This window comes from Chiloscyllium plagiosum, unplaced genomic scaffold (assembly GCF_037043375.1).
Source record: "Chiloscyllium plagiosum isolate Xiang-an unplaced genomic scaffold, Cpla_swu_hap1 HiC_scaffold_13, whole genome shotgun sequence".
NCBI lineage: Eukaryota > Metazoa > Chordata > Chondrichthyes > Orectolobiformes > Hemiscylliidae > Chiloscyllium > Chiloscyllium plagiosum.
In genome coordinates, this window is record NW_028270151.1 from 54581384 (window position 1) to 54603329 (window position 21946).

At 40.9% G+C, this 21946-nt stretch overlaps 1 protein-coding gene across 2 annotated transcripts in view; it reads left to right on the top strand.

The window, feature by feature from the left end:
- The first annotated feature begins 5142 nt into the window (after window positions 1-5142).
- Window positions 5143-21946, top strand: part of LOC122556371 (cilia- and flagella-associated protein 337-like) — a 53881-nt gene continuing 37077 nt past the window's right edge. For both annotated transcript variants that reach the window (XM_087993615.1, XM_087993614.1), the window contains exons 1-5: window positions 5143-5161; window positions 8718-8913; window positions 11872-12312; window positions 16679-16855; window positions 18937-19111. In XM_087993615.1, the coding sequence (XP_087849741.1) occupies window positions 8749-8913; window positions 11872-12312; window positions 16679-16855; window positions 18937-19111 (958 nt within the window). In that variant the 5' untranslated portion in view covers window positions 5143-5161; window positions 8718-8748. The remainder of the gene's footprint in view (window positions 5162-8717; window positions 8914-11871; window positions 12313-16678; window positions 16856-18936; window positions 19112-21946) is intronic.

A 21946-nucleotide genomic window follows, 5' to 3' on the forward strand; every position in this document is an offset into this window, starting at 1 on the left:
ACATTATTATAATAATACAACTGAGGAGACTTGACTGCAATTCATTCGTATGAAGCTAATATTTAATATGATCACATTTTCAGATTGGATTGAATCTTTCAACTTGAATCTAGATCTTTGTGTTATGCTGACCTGTTATCTATTTAGATCTAATGTAATGTCTCCTTGAGTGCTTGCACAACGTGTAATTTCCAGTTGCGTTTATACAGAGACCAGTCACCATAGAATAAAACTTCTGTATGAAGAAATAGTTGCGCTTTAATTAAGGCAATAAAGTATCTCAATTTTTGTGACTCTCCAACTCGAGCATTTTATGAAAACATGCTGTTTTTAAAATGTCTTCCAAAGGTTTTTTGGCAGAAGTCACTATTGTGTAAATGTATTATGAGCCACCACCCCATCAAAAATAAAGGAGACTTAAAATACTTATTTTTTTAAAAATCCAGAATGTTCTAATGGTGAAGAACTCTTGCAATATAGGAAATTTTGTTTGTAAAACTTTGTGCACTCACAAAACAGAAGCTTGTTTCATGTAATAACTTCTTTGCCATTCAGATGCTGTATGAAGACTGTCTTTAAAGTTGCTACTGTGTTACAGTAATTTCAGGTAGAGGCCAGAAATTTGAAAACTAAGTCAAATATGCTAGGTTACATGTAACCTTATCTACGAAGAAATTAGATGCTGAAGATAGACCCTTCAGTTCAATCAGTCCATGCCGACCATAAGCCTAAACTAAACTGGTCCCACCTACCTATGCTTGGCCCATATCCCTCCAAATGTCTCTTATTCATGTACTTATCCAAATGTCTTTTAAACATTGTAACTGTGATCACATCCACAACTTCCTCTGGGAGTTCATTCCACACATGAACCACTGTGTTTAAAAAAAAACCAAAAAAAAAATTGTCCTTTGGTCTTTTTTAAATCTTTCTCCTCCCACCTCAAAAATGCACCCTAGTTTTGATGTTCACCCCAGGGGGGGACAATAGCAATTTATTGTCACGTGTATTTAAAAAAAAACTGAAAAGTTTTCTGAGTCACCATATAAGTCACGATAACAAAACTAAAGTAAAAGTGCATCACTGTTAAATTGACGACTCCTGGGTTCAAGGTATGCTGGAAAATCAGGCCGAAACTGCCCTGCGGGGTGGGTTGAGAACACCGTGCTGGTCTCAGACTGCTTCACTATGCCACGACTAGACCTCCATGCTGCCTCATCAGAAGACATAGAAGCCGCCTCCATAGCAAAGACGAGACATTTGTGCCGAGACTAGACCGTCACGTCAATACCTGGAAGCTCCCAAATAAGACTTCCATGATGAGACAAGCACGCAACTCCAAACCAATTTTGTCCTTCCTGGATGAGACTGTCCTTTTGGGTGTCAGGCCTATACCGCTGTTTTGGGCTGTTGGAAGCCCTGGCGCTGGGCTTGCGCCAGGAGAAGACATCTTCTGCCAAAGTTATTGAAAGATGGTAAGGCACCATAAAAAATGGAAACATTTTTGGAAACAAATGAAAAATATTTTTCCATTCACCTTATCTATATTCCTAATGATTTTATAAACCTCTATTAGGTCACCGCTCAACCTCCTGTACTCCAGTGGAAAAAGACCCAACCTAACCAGCCTCCATATAACTCAACAATATTATTGGTAATATCCCAGTAAATCTTTTTTTACACCTTGTCCAACTTAAAGTTATCCTTCCTGTAACAGGGCAATCAGACCTGGACACAGTACTCCAGAATAGGCTTCTTCGACAACCTGCTCAACTTCAACATGATGTCCTGACTCCTATAGTCAATGATCTGGGTGATGATGCTAAATGCCTTCGTAAACACCCTGTCTACATGTGATGCAAACTTCAAAGATTTATGCACCTGAACTTGTGGGTGTATGTTCTACAACAGTACCCAAGGCTGCACCATGAATTGTATAAATCTTGCCCTTGTTTGTTCTACCAAAATGCAATACGTTGCATTTATCCAAATTAAACTCCATCTGCCACTCCTCAGCCCATTGATCCAATTGATCAAAATCTCTTTGTAATTTTAGATAACTTTTACTGTCTACTATATCACCAATTTTGGTGTCATCTGCAAAATTACTAACCGTGCCTTCAATATTCTCATCTAAATCATTTATTTAAGTGGCAAACAAAAGTGGACTCAGTTCCTGTCCCTGTGTAGCACTGCCTCCGATCCAAAAAACAACCCTCCAACATCACGCAGTCTCCTGCCATGAAGCCAATGATGTATCCAATTGGTAAGCTCACCCTGAATCCCATATGATCTAACATTAATTGATCTGCCATACAGAACCTTGTCCAAGGCTTTAGTAAAGTCCAAGTAACAATGTTTAACACTCTTCCCCTCATTAATCATCTTGGTTATTTCCTCAAAAAAAAACTCAGTTTGTGAGACACAAAATCCCTTGCACAAAACTATGCTGACTATCCCTATTTATTCCTTGCCCCTCCAAATGCACATAAATCCTATTATGTAGAATTACCTCCAACAATTTATCAACCACTGAAGTTAGACTCAGGTCTACAGTTCCCAGGCTTCTCCTTACATCTTTTAAATGTAGGCAAAACATTAGCCATTCTCCAGTCATCTGGCCCCTCACCCGAAGTTATAGATAATAAAATATTTCTGCAAGAGGCTCTGCTATTTCATCCCTAGCTTCCCACAGCATCCAGGGATGCACTAGATCAGGTCCCAGAGATTTATCCACCTTTATATTTTCTAAGACCTCCCGTAGTTCCTCTTCTGTAATGTGAACTGTTTTCAAAACATCAATATTTTATAATTTTAAATTTTATAAACCATCTTTGGCTTTCTCTGTTACATATATTAAAGCATGTGTTTTACTCTGAGGTGGAATGTATGACAGCTCACTTCTTTAACTGTCTACTGTGCGGTTCTGGATGTTGCAGTTATTGGAAGGATGTGATTGCAAAGGCAATTTACTAGGATAGTGCCTGCCCTGGAGAGTTCGAGCTTTAAGGAAAGATTGAATAAGCTGGTGGTGTTTTCCTTATAGCAACATTGGTTGAGAGGGGGACCTTATAAAAATGTATAAGATTGAAGAGCATAGGGCACATTGGTAGGAAATTCTTTCTTTAATAGAGGGGCTAATACAAGAGGGATAGATTTAAAGTAAATGGTAGAAGATTAAGAGGAGAGTTGAGCTGACTAATTTTTAACCCAGAAGGTATTAGGAATCTGGAGCTCACTGCTTGAAAGGGTAGTTGAGTCAAAAGTCATGCAATATTTAATCAGTATTTAGATATTCACTTGGGTTTCCTCCAAGGTTATTTGCCAAGAGTTGGAATTAGTGAGTTTTGAGAAGATTTGTAGCTCAGGTTGAGGTTCTGGATGTAGGTTTGCTCGCTGAGCTGGACGGTTCATTTTAGATGTTTCGGCACCATAACTAGGTAACATCTTCAGTGAGCCTCCTGCCAAAGCACTGCAGATGTTTCCTGCTTTCTATTTATATGTTTGGGTTTCTTTGGGTTGGTGATGTCATTTCCTGTTTTCCTCTGAGGGTGGTAAATGGGGTCCCAGTCAGTGTGTTTGTTGAGTTTCGGTTGGAATGCTGTGCTTCCAAGAATTCTTATGCGTGTCTCTGTTTGGTTTGTCCTAGGATGGATGTGCTGTCCCAGTTGAAGTGGTGTCCTTCCTTATCTGTATGTAAGGATACTAGTGAGAGAGGGTCATGTTGTTTTGTGGCTTGTTCATGTATCCTGGTGGCTAGTTTTCTGCCTGTTTGTCCAACGTAGTGTTTGTTACAATTCTTGCACGATATTTTGTAAATTACATTAGTTTTGCTTGTTGTCTGTATAGGGTCTTTCAAGTTCATTGGATGCCGTTTTAGTGTTCTGGTGGGCTTATGGGCTACCATGATGCCAAGGGGTCTGAGTAGTCTGGCAGTCATTTCCAAGATGTCTTTGATGTAGGGAGAGTGGCTAGGGTTTCTGAATGCTTGTTTTGGTTTGTTGCTGAGAAATCGGCAGACTGTTCATTGGTACCCATTTTTTTAATACACTGTGTAGGTGGTTTTCCTCTGCTCTGCGTAGTTCCTCTGTGCTGCAGTGTGTGGTGGCTCATTGAAATAATGTTCTGATGCAGCTTCATTTCTGGATTGTTCGTGGCGGGTGGTGTTGGGGCAGACGGGGACATGCGGAGAGGTGGGGTGGTCATGGTGTTCAGTAGGGTTTGTGGGCGGTGGGGCGTGCGGGAGATTTGGAGTGGGGCGGTGGGCCATATTGGATGGGGATGGGGTGGGGGGGGGGAAAGAGAGGTTGCGGGCATGGGGTGGTGTTGGATGGGATTGGGGGCGGGCGGGGCCTGCGCATGCTGTGCTGCTGCCTTGTCTCCTGAGCTGGGAGCAGACTTAATGGAAAACCCCCGAGCCCCAGAGGAAAGGCATTGAATCCATGAAGCAAATAATCAATTATCCGAACGAAATAGTTTCCGCCCATCTCGTTCGGGTAATCAAGGCTCCTCTGTATTGCCATTCCTTCACTGTGTCAAAGTCCTGGAAATTCCGCCGTGGGGGCATTTTGAATCATTTCCAGCAGGTAGACTGCAGCAGTTCAAACAACCTGCTCATTACCACTTTCTCAAGAATCACGAGGTCCAGGCAAAAACTACCCCAGCAAGTGGCACACATCTCCCAGGAGTGAATTTTAAAAATATCCCTATTAAGTAGACATAAGTGAACCATCTAAAATCTTTTTGAAATTTTGAATTCTCCATTCAGTGATGCATGGAGTGGAATACCGAATTACACTATGGCTAATTTTATATTGAAAGTTTATATCCAATTGTAACCATTGGCTGTAGCAGCGCTTTGTATGTGCGACGTTGAATCGGCAAATAAATATTCTTAGAGGTATTACCACTGCCGTTCGAAATTATTTCATGCTTCAGAGCTAAAGCAAAGGCGCAGTTAGCAGATATTTGTTTTAAATCTATGGTTCGCAGAATATGGATACCATTTCAGTGCATTGTCTGTCCCGCCCTGTTGAATGATTGACTGAGTGTAGGGTCGGAGCTAAAGTGTGCGACTGGTTGCTCGGTAACTACTTTCACCGAGTTTTGTGTGGAAAGTGAGGCCATTGCTGGAGCGTTTCAGTTTGCTGCAAGTTACCGGGTGAGTGAAATCTGCTCAATTCTAATGTGCAGAGAGCACCTGCAAATGTATGATCCCTTTGTGCTCTGAAGCCCTTTCCCCGCGTCTCATTCGCTGAACCACTTTCCCACAGGACAACGATATCTGTTACATGCCATGTGAAATGGGAACTTTGTTTTTGTTTTTTCATAAATGTGCAGCTACCCGGAATTTGCAAATTGGTTTGGATGCGGATTTGCCAGCTAGAGTTTTATATGATGACCGGGGTTGGGGGCAGGGTGAGTCCAGGGCCAAATACTTACAAATTCTTAACCACGACTTCTTAGAATTGCAAAGGCACAATACTGCGAATGTTGGAAATCTGAAATAACAGAAAATGCTCAAGGAGATTGTGGTAACATCACTAAATAGTAAACCAGGGTCACAACTCATGCTGTGGGGACAGGGGGCCAAGGTGGAATTTAAGATCTATTAATACATCCGGAATGGAAAGCTAGTCCACAAAATCTTATGGATTGCCATAAAATCCCAGCTGTCTCCGTAATTTGCTATGGGGAGGGAATCGACAATCCTTATCCTAATCTGGCATACGGGTGACACGAGACAGCAATTTGGTTGACTTTTAAATGCTGTCTGAAATAATTGAGCAGACCACTTGGGTCTATGAAACTACTGTGAAGTTTCACAAAACCAAGGGAATGACGACTGCAAAATTCCGCAAAGTTCCTACTTATCACCCTTGTGCTAAAGTTGGGAAACTATCATAAAAGAGTCTGATGTTGTCATAACCGTACACATACTGACCAGAGCGCAACCATCGCCATCCCTGGTGTGTCCTATCCCACTGGCAGGACACATGCCCTGGAGGTGGTAATTGGGAGGGAGTTGTTCAGGAATCCTCAACATGGAGTCCAGGTTCCATTCAGTGTCATGGCACCAGGGAAGGAAACCACGTGCTGATTACTACATACCACCTCTACCATACACCCCTCATTCCAGCTACAGCTGATGAATCATTAATGCTCCATGTTGAACGCCAATGGGAGGAAGCAGGGAGGGTAGAAAGGGCACAGAATGCACTCTGAGTGAGGGACAACTTTGTTGCTACCCACTGATCAACTGACATAGTTGCTAGACTGGTCTGCAGCAGGTGGTGAGGGAAAAACATATTTGACCTCATCTTCACCATTCTACCTGTCACAAATCCTTCTGTCCCTCCACAACATCGTCAGAAGAAGTAATACCACACAGTCCTTCCAGACACAAAGTCCCAATCTTCACATTGAGGATGCCTTTCTTCCTGTGCAGCAATATCATTATGCTAAATGGGATAGATTTCAAATGCAGATAGCAAATTAGAACTGGCAATCCCGGAGGAATTGTGGGCAACCGGCAACAATGGAAGTGTGTTCACACAATCTGTAAACTCATGGCGTGTAATATCCATCACTTTATCATTGCCGTCACGATGAGGTGTCAACTCTGATACAATGAAGGGGATCATGCCTCGAGCAGGACCAGGCACACCCGGAAATGAAGTGTCATTGTGATGAAGCTACAGCAAAGGACTATCTGCATGTCAACCTGCACCAACAGCACAGGAAAGACATAGCTAAACAATTCCTTAGTCAACAGATCCGTTCTAAGCCCAGTAGTCTTGCACCACTAGCTGTGAATGATGACAGCCAATTAAATAACTAACAGGAAGCAGAGGCTGTACAAAAAATGGGGGAGCCCAGCATTTCTGTACATAAGATGAAGTATTTGCAACCAACGTCAGCCAGCAGTGCTGAATGGATGACCCACCTTAGCCTCTTCCTGAGGTCCCCAGTGTCACAGATACCACTTTTCGGATAATTCAGTTCACTGCACATAATAGTGACCAATGTCTGAAGATACTAGATATGGGCCCTGAAATATTCTGGCAATAGCACTGAAGACTTGTGTTCCAGAATTAGCTGTGGTCGTTATCCTGTCACCAAGTCACCATTTATTTATGCGTGGAGAGTCCTTGGCATTGATCCAGCTCCCTCAGAGTCAGCTTTCAGAGTGAACAGAACCCCTGACATTCCTGTTTATATCTGTCAGCCAGGGTTCCCTAATTGGGATCAGATTAATAATCCCAGTCGGAGAACTCAGATTCTGAGATCCACCTGGCTGACCTCACTACAATCACAACATCCTTCCCCCTCTGAGTCCAAGGACATGGGTTGGTTCTTTTTTGGTAGATCCTTCTGGGGTGTTTAGCACCTGGTGAAGTTCCTCCCACTCTGTCTTGGATATGGGTGGTGTATAAAGCTCGGTATCTCCCTTCTTGTGTCCAGAGCATCAGTGAAGATATTCATCCTCTTCTTCAAGTGGCAAAGGTGTTGAGGCATCAACATCTGCCACGCCCATCTCAGATTCTGTGTTATTTTCAACCCTTGACGGAGAGGGAGAACCAACAGGTTCTGACAGATTTTCTGACTGTTCAAAGGAGCAGGGCACATTTGCAAGTTTGCAGCTTCCATACAGTCCATGAGCTTATTCAGGACTGTTGCACCTACTCAAACTTCATACATGGCTGGACCTAATCTCGCGTTGACCATGTCTCTTACCCATGAAGGACTATTCCCTGGTTTTCTACACCAAACTTCATCCTCTGAAGTAAATTGTCCCTCTTGCTTTGCAGAGTCTTATGTCCGACACATCTCTGATGCCGCTTAACCCTCCCCTCCCTAGGGTTCGGGACGATCTGATTGTTTTGATCTCATCATATTGAGACAGTTATAATTGAACATAGGTGAGCATATTGCCAGAATGTCTGACTTTCACTTCTATAGCATCTTGAGTCGAGAGTGCGTTCTCATGGTGTTTGCGCAGAGCTCTTCAAGGACACTCTGAGAACTTGTCTTTGGAGTTTGATGATGACTTCAAATCCAAGGAGAAGCTTAGCCTGGATCTTTGCATCTGGTACAACCAAATAAAGGACAGTCAGCTCTCTTTTGAAAGAAAATGTACATTAGAAGCAGAAATAAAACTCAACAGAGCAGGTCATTAGCTGGCAAACCTTCCAAACCCAATTGTCTACATTATGTTGGCCTATTTGCAGGAGAGCCTTTCAAGCACATGCTAGTACTAGCAGTCACCTAGGTACCCAGGGGGACCCCATCAAGCACCTCAGATGGTGAACAGCAACAAACCTTTGCATTTTATGCTGATTGGACTGCAAATTGTACTGAATCTGCTGAAAATCATGAGTAGACAGGCAGGTGGCTGGAAGAACACAGCAAGCCAGGCAGCATCAGGAGGTGGAGAAGTCGACGTTTCGGGTGAACCCTTCTTCAGGACTCCGAGTACCAGGATTTCTGGTGCCTTCTCCCAAAAAAACATCAAAGGGGGCACAAGCCCATTGAATTTAGATAATTCTAGAAATGTAATAAACAAAACTGTACAGTAATCAGACTGAATATTCATACTCTTAATTAAAAACTTCAGAAGGATTTAAAAGATGCAATGTGAATACTAAAACCATGATCAGTGAAAATCAGGTATGCATTTCATGAACGTAACATGATGTCTATTTTTCTGTTAAAAGCCGACTGCAGTGAATCTCGATATCTTGAAGAATGTCAGCTCAGTTGCGGGCTAGCTCTACGAACTCTGAAGATGAGCTGGAATTTGGAACACTTGATTCAAGTTCTGATAAAATGGAAACATTTAAAAAAGTTCTGGATCAGCTAGAAAACCGACTCAGCGTCAAAGATATAATGAAAATACAGAAGGCTTTCATGGTAGGTTTATACAGTTATGCTGCATATTGGCCCTGAAGTTAATAATCAATCTTATAATCAACTGGATTATGTGCGTGTCCAGATTAGAGCTATGTGCAAAGTGTATCTAATTTTTGTATCATGTATGTTTTTGCATGGAGGCAAATAAGTTGATTGATGGAATCATGAAGTAGATAACAATGAGTTTCATTTTTGTTGTGCTTCTGTATATAAAAAAAACAGCATTTCAAGATGTTTCACGCAATCTGGTCTCCGCATAGTCAGAGATGGTACATACCCTGGAGAATGCACAGAGGGTTCAAGTTGATAAACAGTAATTGTCTGAGAACATGAGAATGTAGACAATACCTGGCATCTGAAACCTTCTGAAAAGATCCACAGCCCTGTATTAAAGTTGAAGACCTCAGAGGGTTCAGGACTGATTTATAGTTATAGTCATTAGCTAAGACTCCTGACTCCCCAAAGCTACAAGGCACAAGTCAGGAGTGTGATGGACTAAATTCCAACAGCACTCAAGAAGTTTGACACCATCCAGGACAAAGCAGCCCGCTTGATTGGCACTATATACACAAGCATCCACTCCTTCCACCACCGATGCTCAGTAGCAGCAGTGTGTCCTATCCATAAGATACACTGCAGAAATCCTCAGATAACACCTTCCAAACCTGCAAAGCCTTCCATTTAGAAGTACAAGGCAGAAGAAAAATGGGAACACCACTATTTTCAAGTTCCCCTCTAAGCCACTCACCAGCTTGGTTTGAAAATATATCGCAATTCCTTCACTGTTGCTGGGTCAAAATGTTTTGACCACACCTCACCTCGGATTTGGACCTGACTTGATACTATTGCCCACTCCTTGGTTCATCATCCCCACTCATTTGCTTTGGACCTGACTTGATTCCATTCCATTCCTCCATCCCAAAACCACAGACCCAACCAGACTTGACCTAATAGCCCACAGCTCCCATCTATTTCAACCTACCCTAAACACTCACTTGTCAATCTACTGCCACTATACCTGGCACCTTATCCCTCACTCAATGGGCACCCTAACTCTCACCCACCTGCCACTCTACACCCTCTCCCACTTATTTTGCACATTGAATTTCTCTCAGCATCTGTTAAAATGACTTAGGCCCTTTAAAACTTGGAACCTGGCAGCTCATGATGATAAAATGGGGCTTAGTTTCAATGCCAATCCACTCTACTGCTGGCTGCATTGATTCCTGGCTTGGACAATTACTTTACCTGGGATGGTTCCTAGTGTGGACATCACATGAGTACTCCTCAAAAGATGAGAATGTATACTTTTGTCTGATCAGGTTTGAGAATAGAGTTTTTGACCCAGATCAGAAGATTATGGAATCCCTACAGTGTGGAAATAGGCCAGTTGGCCCATTGAGTCCAGACTGACCCTCTGAAGATCATCCCATCCAGACACACCTCCTACCCTATCCCGGTAATCCTGCATTTCCCATGGTCAATACACCTAACCTGTACATTTTTGGACTGTGGGAAGAAACTGGAGCACTCAGAGGAAATCCACACAGACATAGGGAGAATGTGCAAAGTGTACACAGACAGTTGCCCAAGGGTGGAATCTAATCTGGGTTCTTGGCACTGTGAGGTAGCAATGCTAACCACTGAACCACTGTATTTCCCCATCTGATCCAATAAGCTATGTCAGGGAGAAGGCAGGAAAATGGGATTGAGGAACATATCAGTCATGATCGAGTAGTGGAGGAGTCATAATAGGCCAAATGCTCTAATTCTGCTCCTATATCTTACAGTCCTATGGTGTTATCGTCATAACTCTAATGGGAGGAGGGGACTCAGATCTACCGTATATACTCATGTATAGGTTGAATTTTGAAGACAACTTTTAAACTGAAATTGAGGGTCGACTTATACATGAGATATTGTTTTTGAGGGACAGAAATTCATGCTGTAGTTCGAAATACCGTATTATTAGCAGAAGTCGATTTGACCACACATCTAATCCCATTAAAAGAAGAATCCTAAATAATTACTGAATCCTAATCTTCTACTGTCCATCTTCCTGCTAGGTCTGAGTCAGGAACACAAACATTCCTCAATTTGCTATATTCTCTGATACAGTACACGGAGTTCCATAGTCCATTAATGTTCATGTGTATTTCTGTTTGTTATTTATGGAAAATTAATACTGAATCTGGAAAGGACAAATTAAGGAAATGGAATTTTTAAATAAGTTTTGGAGGTGCCCCTAGATGCCGCCAGTAGAGAGAGTGCGAACTTGGAAGGGGAAAATGCAAAGAGAACGAGAGACAAAGGAATATAATATTAGAAACATATAAGTGTAGAAGACTGATCTGTAGAGGGGAAGTGAAAGTGACTGCCCTTGGCATCAAGACTGCATTTGAGGGCATTTATCTATATCCACATAAATAGGAAGATAAGATTTAGGGTTCACAGTTTATCTGTGGAGTGACACATCTAATTATAAAATGTTCTTGAGGGCCTGCTTGGATAATATGCTTAATGGCAATATGACACTCAAAATTACTCTAACTCCAGTTCATTTCTGTAAATTTATTAAAGTCAATGCTTGTTAAGATTGAATTGTGCTGAAGCAGTGATTTTTTAATACTGTTTTATCCCTGTGGTCGTTCGAGACCAATTCTATTTTTCTATTTATGATAATGCTTATCGTCTCACTGTGTGGAAAATATAGATTGTACTTCAAAAAAAAACTTAGTTGCAGTGTTCATAAATTTGTTAATATTTGTTTTTATAAAATGCTAATGACATATTCCCAGTCCACACAACATTGAAATTGCTTTAATGTTTGTGTACTGCTCATTAAGTAGTACTTTGAAATGCAATGTAAATAGTGTATAATTATCATTGACTTAAAATGATTGTATCCAGGTCTAATTGTAAAGACTTTACTTCATTTTATATCATTTCCACTTATAGACACCAAACTTTGAAGAATTTGTTGCACTTAATAGGAAGAGCTTTATTGACAATATGTTCATAGCTCTTGGATATGGCATTGAAGAAGAGTATGGAGCTCTGTTTGACAGAATTGACGTAGCGCGAGATGGCTTTGTTGACTGGAACAAAGTGACAACATTCATGCTGTTAGAACTTTACGAAAACGACGAGAGAACAAAATCATCACTTGTTCCTCAGTGGAAAGAAATCAAATTTCTTCCAGCCCACCATAAGGAACCTATTCAAAGTATAGTCTACCTGAAGAATTCACATCGCTACCTGAGTTTGAGTAAGGAAGGTTGGATGAATGTTTGGGGTGAGAATTTGAGGCTACAGCAAACTCTACGAGTTGCCACAGATTCCGTAAGATTGCGGGATCTCTGGGTTACAAGTATGGTCTCCATGACAAATGTAAATAAGGTAGGATTTCACTTCTGGAATTCTATGCTATTTTTCAATCAGTTCAGTAGGCAGGTAAGTCAGCCACACTCAGGAATTTTTTGAAGCTTCAAGCAGTCCCCACTAGTATTATCAGTAATATTAGGCTTCAACATGAGTGAGTCTGACTGTTTCCATGGACAGAATGGTGGAACCAGCAGAATGCTCAATGGCTACCAAAATGCTTCTTAAATATATGTTTGTATAAGATATTACTCTAATCTAACTGCTTCTGATTTAGATACCTCTGATTTAACATTCAGTTTAAACAACATTAATTTCAGCAGTATTTATTCATCCTTAAACAGGTACTAAATCATGACACAGTGTGAGCAGGGTCCACTATCCCTCCTTCACATTCTTGGCAATTCTCCTCCAGCTCAGTGGGATTGTTGCAGATCATTTCGTTCTCATCTTTCATCAAAGAATTTCTTGCTATAGCTTCCCAATTTGCTGTTATTTTTTGAGTCACCCAATGATTTGTTCTTTTCCTGTTTGTTGTTATATACTAGCCCTAGGAGATATTGTTTGTAGACATAGGGATGAATCTTGCATATTTTGGCGATGTGTCAATTTTGGGGAGTTTCATGTAGGTTTCCTAATGTGAGCCCTGGTGATTTAGCTCATGCAAATCTCCACTGCTCACTTATTGGTTATCCATCCTGTCTCCACAGTACCACTCTTGTGCATGTTTGTGGCTAACAGGGACAAGGATGCTTATTTATGTCATGCATACCATATTTAAATCTGAACTGCATCATTTTAAACACTGCAAGCCAGGAACTGCACTTACAGAGTGGGTGTACAATTAGAAAGGAATGGCTGAGGCAAGGATGGTGGAACTCCACTTGTTCAACAGGGACCTGTGGGTCAGATAGTGGAAAGGAGGGCCCCAGGTCTGACAAAGGAGATCATGGCATACTGTCGGCCTGGTCTGAAGTAACCAACCAGGTCAGTGCAATGTCAGTGGTCTGGACGAACATACAACAATGCTGCAAAGTGATTAATGACCTTCTGCAACTTGTAAGAATAAGTACCACCATCTTGTTTCTGCTACCTCACACTTACTTTAACTGCCACTGCACCCACCTCAGGCCAAGGAACATGCTCGAGCAGATTCAGCTCTCCCACTCTCACAGCTCCACACAATGTCTTCCCTCAATGGCTCTCACTCACCCATCCCAGCCAAAACTACCAAGCCTTTCAACCTTCTGCCCTTCCTAATCACTCATCTCACCATGTTTGCCCCATTTACACGAGCACTAACAGCTCTTTCAGCCACTTTCATCTCACTGCCTCCCTTCCTTCATCTCATTGTAGGAGGGCCAAGAATGGGTGGCATGGTGTCTGACATTCATCTCGTCACCTCGCCTGGCAACCAAGGGCTACACTGCACTTCTCTCCCATTACCAGCATGTGGAAACGAATCTTAATGTGCTTGAATTTCTGTCCTCATTACATATCTCATTCTCTTTCATCAGGAACCAATGATACCCACTCAGCTCAGAGACTAGAACCTCCTCTGGACATCAGCTCCTCCCCCCATTCTGGGGAATAAGCCACAGATCCCATATCAAGGCTTTCTCCTTCCCCCTGCACCAGCTCAGAGACTTTCACCTCAGTGCACTCGCTTTCTCGGTTAGACTCAGAAGCACAATCTGGTGATCACATCACTGGCACTATCTCTGCAGCTGGTTGCGTAAGACATCCTCCAGGTCATTGGGCTCTCAGAGACTGGCAGATACTAGGTGCCTGCTCACTCCCAGGCAGGAGAGGATTCCATAGCGTCAGCCATTAATAACTTTGTGAACACGTGCCATCAAGCACAGGAGCAGCAGGCAGGTCAGCCAGTCACACTCAGGAAATTGGATTGAAGCTTCACGCAGCCCCCACCAGTATTCTCAGTAGTATTCTGCTCCAGCATGAGTGGGTCTGACTGTCTCCACAGACAGGATGGTGGATCCAGCAGAATGCGCAATGGCTTCCAGAAACGTACACACCTCAACCACACCCCAGGTAGCTCTTCCTCTCAGGGATATGGAGTGGTGTCAGTAACATACATGGTGAAAGTGAATACTGCAGATGCTGGAGATCAGAGTCAAGAGTGTGGTGCTGGAAAAGCACAGCACGTCAGGCAGCATCCGTGGAGCAGGAAAAACCCTTCCTGATGAAGGGCTCTTGCCCAAAACGTCGATTTTCCTACTCCGCAGATGCTACCTGGTCCGCTGTGCTTTTCCAGCACCATACTTTTGACCCCAGTCACATATATGCCCTGCAATGTCTCCTCAAAGTACACTCCAGTGTTGTCCATCCTCTGCACCTCCATCTTGCCCTTTGACAACCCTCAACCCTGTGGATGTTGTATCAAATGTATGGCATGTCTGCAGCTGTCAATATGTCTGGATCCTCCAGCTGCAAACATCTCTGGGGACTTCTGCCTGAGTTTTTAAGACTAACCAGCTCCACTCTCAGGTCCACCCCAGCTGAAGAACACAGGACTGCACCTAGATGTAGTGGGAGAATAAGGGAAAATCAAACCTTCTGATGGCACTTAGGTGATGTGGGTGACAATTCATTATAAATAGGATATCACATCTGTAAACTTATACTTTAAATCATGACCTTGCTAATCGACTGTCATTTTAGCAGTAGGACTAAACTCAAATGACTGAAGCTAATCTTCCTTAATAACATCCTATGATAAAACCCTGTCTGAAGGAATGCTACTCTGTCCTTAACACCCATTGAGTATGTTATCATTCTTGAATGTGGAAACATCAGATGTTGTGAAGTCTTCAAATGGCTGTTCACTTTTATTATGCAACAGGAAAAGTGAAGGGAAAAAATAACTAAAATTGCTGCATGTGTTTTTGGGTCTAAATAGGGGTTGCTTGTCTTTGGAGCTTTTGATGTAAAACCAATTGTGCCTGCAATGGCTCTTCAAATGAGTATTGAGCAACTTGCTAAAGTTTCCTTGAAATTGCCTTTTAAACCTGTGATTACTCCCTGCTGGTGGGATAAAGGCAGTAGACATATGGAAAGCCATCTTCACTTGAAATAGTGCTATTTCTTCACCATTTTTGTGTCAAAAGTCTGGAACTTCCTAATAAGACTATGGTGTACCGACGTCAGTTCAAGATGGTGGCTAACCACCTCCACCTCTGGAAAATTTTGCAATAGGTAATAACTCTTTGGCATTGCCAGTGATGCTTACACCTTAATAAAGATCGGAATGGCCAAAGCAATTGCCCTGAATACGTGATTAGCTCCTGAGAAACCTTAATCAGTTCTGATCATTTGCTTGTGCTTTATTTCTCTCTGTCACATTAGTTTGCACTGAAGCAACCTAGAAGAACCTTTCCTTTCAGGTGAATATGAAGCCTGTATAATTTTTAAAAATGTTCTAGAATGCTGTCAAATGTCTTCTTTCTTGCTACCAATTCCATCTCCCCTCTCTAGCCACTGTCTGTAGCTCAACCAAACATTTTGCAACCCCAGTGTTCCATTTCTAGATGAGTTGTGCTTCTGACCCTGTAGCTCCTTCTTCACCAAAACCTCGGACTCCCATCTCCTCCGTTGTCTCATCTCATCTTTTGCTGGAGCCTGCGTTAATATTTTTAGTTGATCCATGGTCTCATGCGTCTCCCTATTGAATCTTTTCTGTACCTTCCCCACTGCCTTCCAATTTCTATAAAAATGTCATACACCCAAAACAATATTTTAAGCCTTTTTATGACTTTTATTGCCTTTTGATTAGCATCACCTATGTTTGCTTCCAGAGGATGCACATTTTAAGAATTTAGTAATCACTTTAACTAGTTTCATTAACTTGTCGTTCCAATTTTAACTATTTATGTGTCAACCCCACATTACTTGGAGCATGAATGGCTGCATGCAACAGGCTGCTATGTTTGCTTGAAGACTAGAAGTAATTGCATGTCAAAAATACAATTATTTGCATTAGTTTCAGATGTAACAGAATTGTTAAACTCTGTATCAAGTTTTGAAACTCTGATTAAGTAGAGTCATAGAGTTACAGAGTCATATGGCATGGAAGCAGACTCTTTGGTCCAACCAGTCCATGGCGAACATAATCCCAAACTAGTTCCTCCTGCCTGCACCTGGACCATATCCCAATAGGAATACATAAATTCCTCTTCATGTATTTATCTAAGTGTCTTTAAAACATTGTAACTGTGCCTGCACCCACCACTTCCTCAGGGAGTTCATTCCAAACATGAATGACCCTCTGTGTAAAAATTGAGCCTCTCATGTCTTTCTGAAATCTGACTCCTCTTACCTTAATGCAGCAAAAAATAACAATTTTCTGTGTTCATTTTTTTTAAAGGTGGCAGTTGCATTTACAAGTAAGGAGATTTGCTTTTATGACCTTAATTCCAAAGATGAATTTTTCTGTCAATATAAACTTCATGGAATATGCAACACTCTGATTTCCATGCACTATTGGTTTAACCCAAAAGATGGAAATGAAGCAGTTCTCACCTTTGGTGACGTTTGTGGGGAGGTAATTTATGATAATCACAAAAATAAATTCTGGGAATTTTGCATTGTCTTAAGTGTAATGATCAATTAACTCAAGTCAATACAGTGTGAAAATTTCAAAGTGTATGTTTGTTTATGATTATCTTATCAAGGGACCTTATTTGCATCCATTTGAATTTCATTAATCTAAAATAAATATTGCTGCGTAGAAACACAAAGACAAAATGTAGCGACAGTTCTGTCATATAAAGATTGGGACAAAAATCACACATCCTGGTGCTGTCCAGTGCCTGGGCACTGCTTGTACACCGCAGCATCACCCTCAACCTGAACATTGGTTATTAGGCCCCTTCCCCCTCTGGGCCCATCTTGGGCCCGACCACCAAGTAATGTCATACTTCAGGCTGTTATCATATTAACTCAATTGAAATTCCTGTCTTTATATATATAAAATCCATGAGTATAATCGATCTAGTAAATTTATTTTAAACTTACTGCTGTTTATTAGTTTTGATTTCTTCAGCACTACAGGTCACTGTGCCCCAGCCACCATTTCTCCAGTTCACTCTGATTCCCTTTTCAACATAAATGCAGTTTTATTTTATCCAGTCAAGATTGTGAATGTTCACTTTATCCATCAGTTCAAAATCAAAATTTGAGGAAAAACTGATTTTAGCAAACGGGATATTAGTTTGAGAAGAAGTACAGGTAGTTCTTCTGTAACACGATGGTTGTGTTCTTGTGCAGCCCCGCAATAACAGAAAAATTGCTCTTTAGCAACAGTGTTTAAAGTGTTGGCGATGTAATCACGTTACAGCCAACAGGTTTTAAAAGTTTATGCTTTCAAAACAATGTCCCCAAATCATCAATTGTGTCACAGAGAATTTGTGTTAAGAAAGCATGCGTTATAGCAGAATGAGCTGTAGTTTTAACAAGTCTGTGGTCTTTTCAACCACTCATTTTCAATATTGGTAAGCAGCAGGTCGCAACCATCTCAGTACTGGGATTAAGGATTCTAGCTGCATTTTTATCTAGGTGGTTGAGTTTTCATATATATGGCTGAGTACAGAGTAATGCAAAACCATCAGTAAATCTCAATGATGCCAGCCTGCACCACTTCAAAGATATACCAGTTTTAATGAAGTACCTGTAGTGTAAAACAGACATTACTATCTTTGCTGTATATAATTAACATGAAAATGTCATTTTCTCTATTATCATGTTGTTTCTCAAGTTATTATCCTCTATTCAATTACGTTCATCATCTTGACATTTGAATGACATTCAACTATTTACAAGCCATGCAAATATTTTAAAACATTTAAAATATTTTAAATTCTAGTTTACTTTTTTTAACTTCATATCGATGTGTCATGTATGGTATAACTCTGGGGAAATACAATTATGCAAGGAATATGCACCTACCTTAAGTAGTTTGTTAGCTCAAAGTTCATTAGTTTTACTGCAACTGTCATTGTAGAATTGTATAAAGGGTATTTTATAGAATCTTTGGGATATCCAACTAATGTTTCATCTTTGAAGTGTTCTTTGAAGAGCCAGTTGTCTTCTTATATTTATTAATGTCAGAAACTATCCAGTCTTTAGTTATCAGGGAGTAGAACTCCTTCTCTCAATGCATGTGTACACAAAGCTCCAATTAATTTGGCTACAAAAAACAACAGTAAGTACACTATATAAACTGGGACTGTCGTCCTGCATTGTTTTGGAAGGAGCCATGCATTACGTAACCGGGTTCAAATATAGTACACAATACAAAAGAGAACACTTTTAAAAAATGAAGCATCAACAATTCAATGAGATAGGTTATAGAAAATTGCATCATAAGTGAAAAAGTGAAATTCGTTGATTTTCTAAACTGAGTAAATGATAATGGACAATGTGATCTTCGATAAGAATCTGTTTTGTTTTTGTTATAATAGATTCAATGAGTTGCGTTACACATTCAGGGAGATTTCTAATAATTCTTGTGTTATTGAACCTTTGTGGTCACCTTCCCAGTGATTCTTGTCTTCCCTACACCAAATGTTAAAACTTTTACCAGTACATTGTGGAAAATGTATAATGCCTTTTTCGCTCTTGCAGGTCAATGCTATTTGCTTTATCACAGCATTAATTTCACTTTTCGAAAGACAAACCAATTCAACAGATGAGCAAGAGGCCACTGTAGCTATTACTTGGCAAGAGTTGGTTAAAGGAAACCACAAATGCTGTTTCACTTTACAACACAAAGAACACAATGAAGAATGGGTCAGACAAGGTATATAAACTTTGGCACATTTCCACAATCCAGGCTAAATTGTACTAGTTTTATGATGTGAAGATGTAGTTCATGTTTTCATTCAAACTATTTGCATCATTACAAACATAAAGTTGCCCATGAACCAACACCATCAAATGGACGTTTTCCCCTTGATTGAAGAATATCTCTTTATATCTTAAAAAGTGTCAATCTGTTGCAGTTTTATTAATGCAGCTGAAAATGAGTGCATCATCATAGAAGCATTTTTAGTAAGAGTGGCTGGTCTATCCAGAGCAACCTGAAGTGAAATTCTAAAAGTGAGTTAAACAAAAATATATCAATGTATTTTGCATTTGCATTGATGTGGACTGGTCAGGTATTTAGTACATTATTGATGAGCATTAACTGTGTTTGAAAATCTTGGGTCTTTTGCAATAGTTTGGCTAATTGCAGGTGAATTCACTGGAAAAACCCAACCCACAATCTAGTGAGAACTCTGCTCAAAGTTGATGGTCTCAAAATTATATTGCATAACATCTATATATTCAGCTCTGTCGTATCATTTTGCTCATATGTGCACAATTCTAGAGTGGCATTTTTGGGCAGATTGTTAGAGTAGCCATTTGGCGTATGCTCACCTCACATATGCAGAGTAGGCACTTTAACCTTACATCTGAGCATGGCCATAATACTCCAAGCTTCAAACAACTCGGGGTTGGTACCAGATGAGTTGAGAGTTATAATATTATACTTTGTCAAAAAATGATAGTGAAGAATCATCTAACAACTACAGTTTTCTCTCAGTGGTAGGGATGCTTTGAAAAATGATATTTTGGGACAAAGTATGTAGTAATTTGGAAAATGCTGCTAAACCTTGTTCAAATGCATCATCAAAGTCATTTTATACTGCCCTGGCAACAGTCATGATGTTATTATTCCACTCCAGACCACTGCATCATCAGTATTTAAGCTCAGTTGTTGGGCACTAAGGATTACCAATTCACCTCCTGTCATTGAACAGATCGTTGGAGTGCTTAAACAGCCCTTTCTTTGCCTCTACTGCAGTGGTGGTGCCCTGCACTGCTCTCTACAGCACAGCACAGAATTGATCATGGTATGCTGCCTCACATCAGCATCAGGAAGGCACAGTTTCCTGTTCAACAGCCTCATATCTTGCCTTGCCTTGGAATCTATTGTCTTTTGTTGGATTAGGATTAGGGTTAGGGTTGAGATTATAGGAATAGATGGTACAAGAAATGAAAACAAAGCAAATTGTTATTTAATGGAGTGACTTTCTGAAGTTAAAGTTAGAACACAGTTGACTGGGAACTATTGTTTGGCTCATGATTTACTCACCTGGGAATGTCTAATGTTGATATTAGGTAAGAAAAAAGCACAAAATGTTCAATGTAAATGTAAAAGTATTGCCTGCATATAAAACTCTAGTTTTAAAAACCAAAGCGAATAATTAATCTCAACCTCTGCCTGAAGTTCCAATTATTACCAATGACAGACCTCAGCCAATTTTATTTATGTCATGTTATCAAGAAACAACTGAAGACTCTGGCCACATCAAAGCTATGAGTTCTGACTATATCCAGGTGTATTATTTGAAAACTTGTGCTTCAGAACTAACTGTGTCCCTGTGTGGGTGGGGTTGTGGTGGGACCTGTCCCCTGTTTAGAGTCTTTACTAGACAATAGAAGGTTGTTGTTGGAGGCCAATCATCACATCCCTGGGACATAACAGAAGTTCCTCAAAATCCTTCACCCAGTCATTTTCAATTGTGTCGTCAGTGACTTTTCTTTGAACATAAGGTCAGAAGTAGCATACGTATTGATAAACATACAGCGTATAAGAGCTTTGCAATTTCTCACATACTACAGTAGTCCCTGCCAGAGTGCAGCAAAGCCTGAATATCATTCAGGTAATTGGCATGTAACTTCTGTGCCACACGAATACCAGTAATGAGAGCTCCAAAATGAGAGAATCTAGCCATATCTCCTTAGTGTTCAACGGTTTTGCCATTACTAAATTCTACCACCAGCAGCATCCTGGGATTTGCAATTGATCAGAAACTGAACTGGATAAATTTGGCAAAACAAATAGGTCAAAGGCTGGGAATTCTGTGTGAGTAAGTCATTTCCACATTCCTCAACGGGTAGAAGTTAACATTGTGATGGAATAATCTGTTCTTGTCTGGATAAGCACAGCTCCAACAATTCACAAGAAGCTCAATCATCCAAGGTAAGAAAGCCCCACATGATCAGTACTTTACCCACCACTCGAAACATTTGCTGCCTTCATCTCCAATGCACAGTGTGTACAATCTGCAACAAAAACAGAAATTGCTGGAAAAGCTCAGCAGATCTGGCAACATCTGAGCAGAAATCAGAGTTAAAGTTTCAGATTCAGTGACCCCTCCTCAGAACTGATGGCAGCTAGGAAAATGTTGGTTTTGTGCAGAAGATAGGATGGGGTGAGAGGGTAAGGAGTGAGCGATAGGTGGGGATAGAGCCCAAAGAGAGAAAACAGTTGGACAGAAAAAGGAGTGGATAAAGATCAGGGCGAGGAGGGTAAATAGCTTTTAATGGAGACTGTTAGTGGCTAACAGTAGGTTATATGTAATAGCAGAGTAGTGTCGTAAGGTTTGGTGGGGTGGGGTGGGGACTGGGGCTGGGACATAGGAGAGTGCAAGCCCTGAAGTCATTGAACTTGATTTGAGTCCTAAAGGCTGCAGGGACCCCAAGCAGAAAATGAAATGTTCTTCCAGCTTACACTGAGCTTCACTAGAGGACTGCAGCAAACCAGGGAAAAGGGTGGTATGTTGAAGTGCCAGACGTGCTGAGCTTT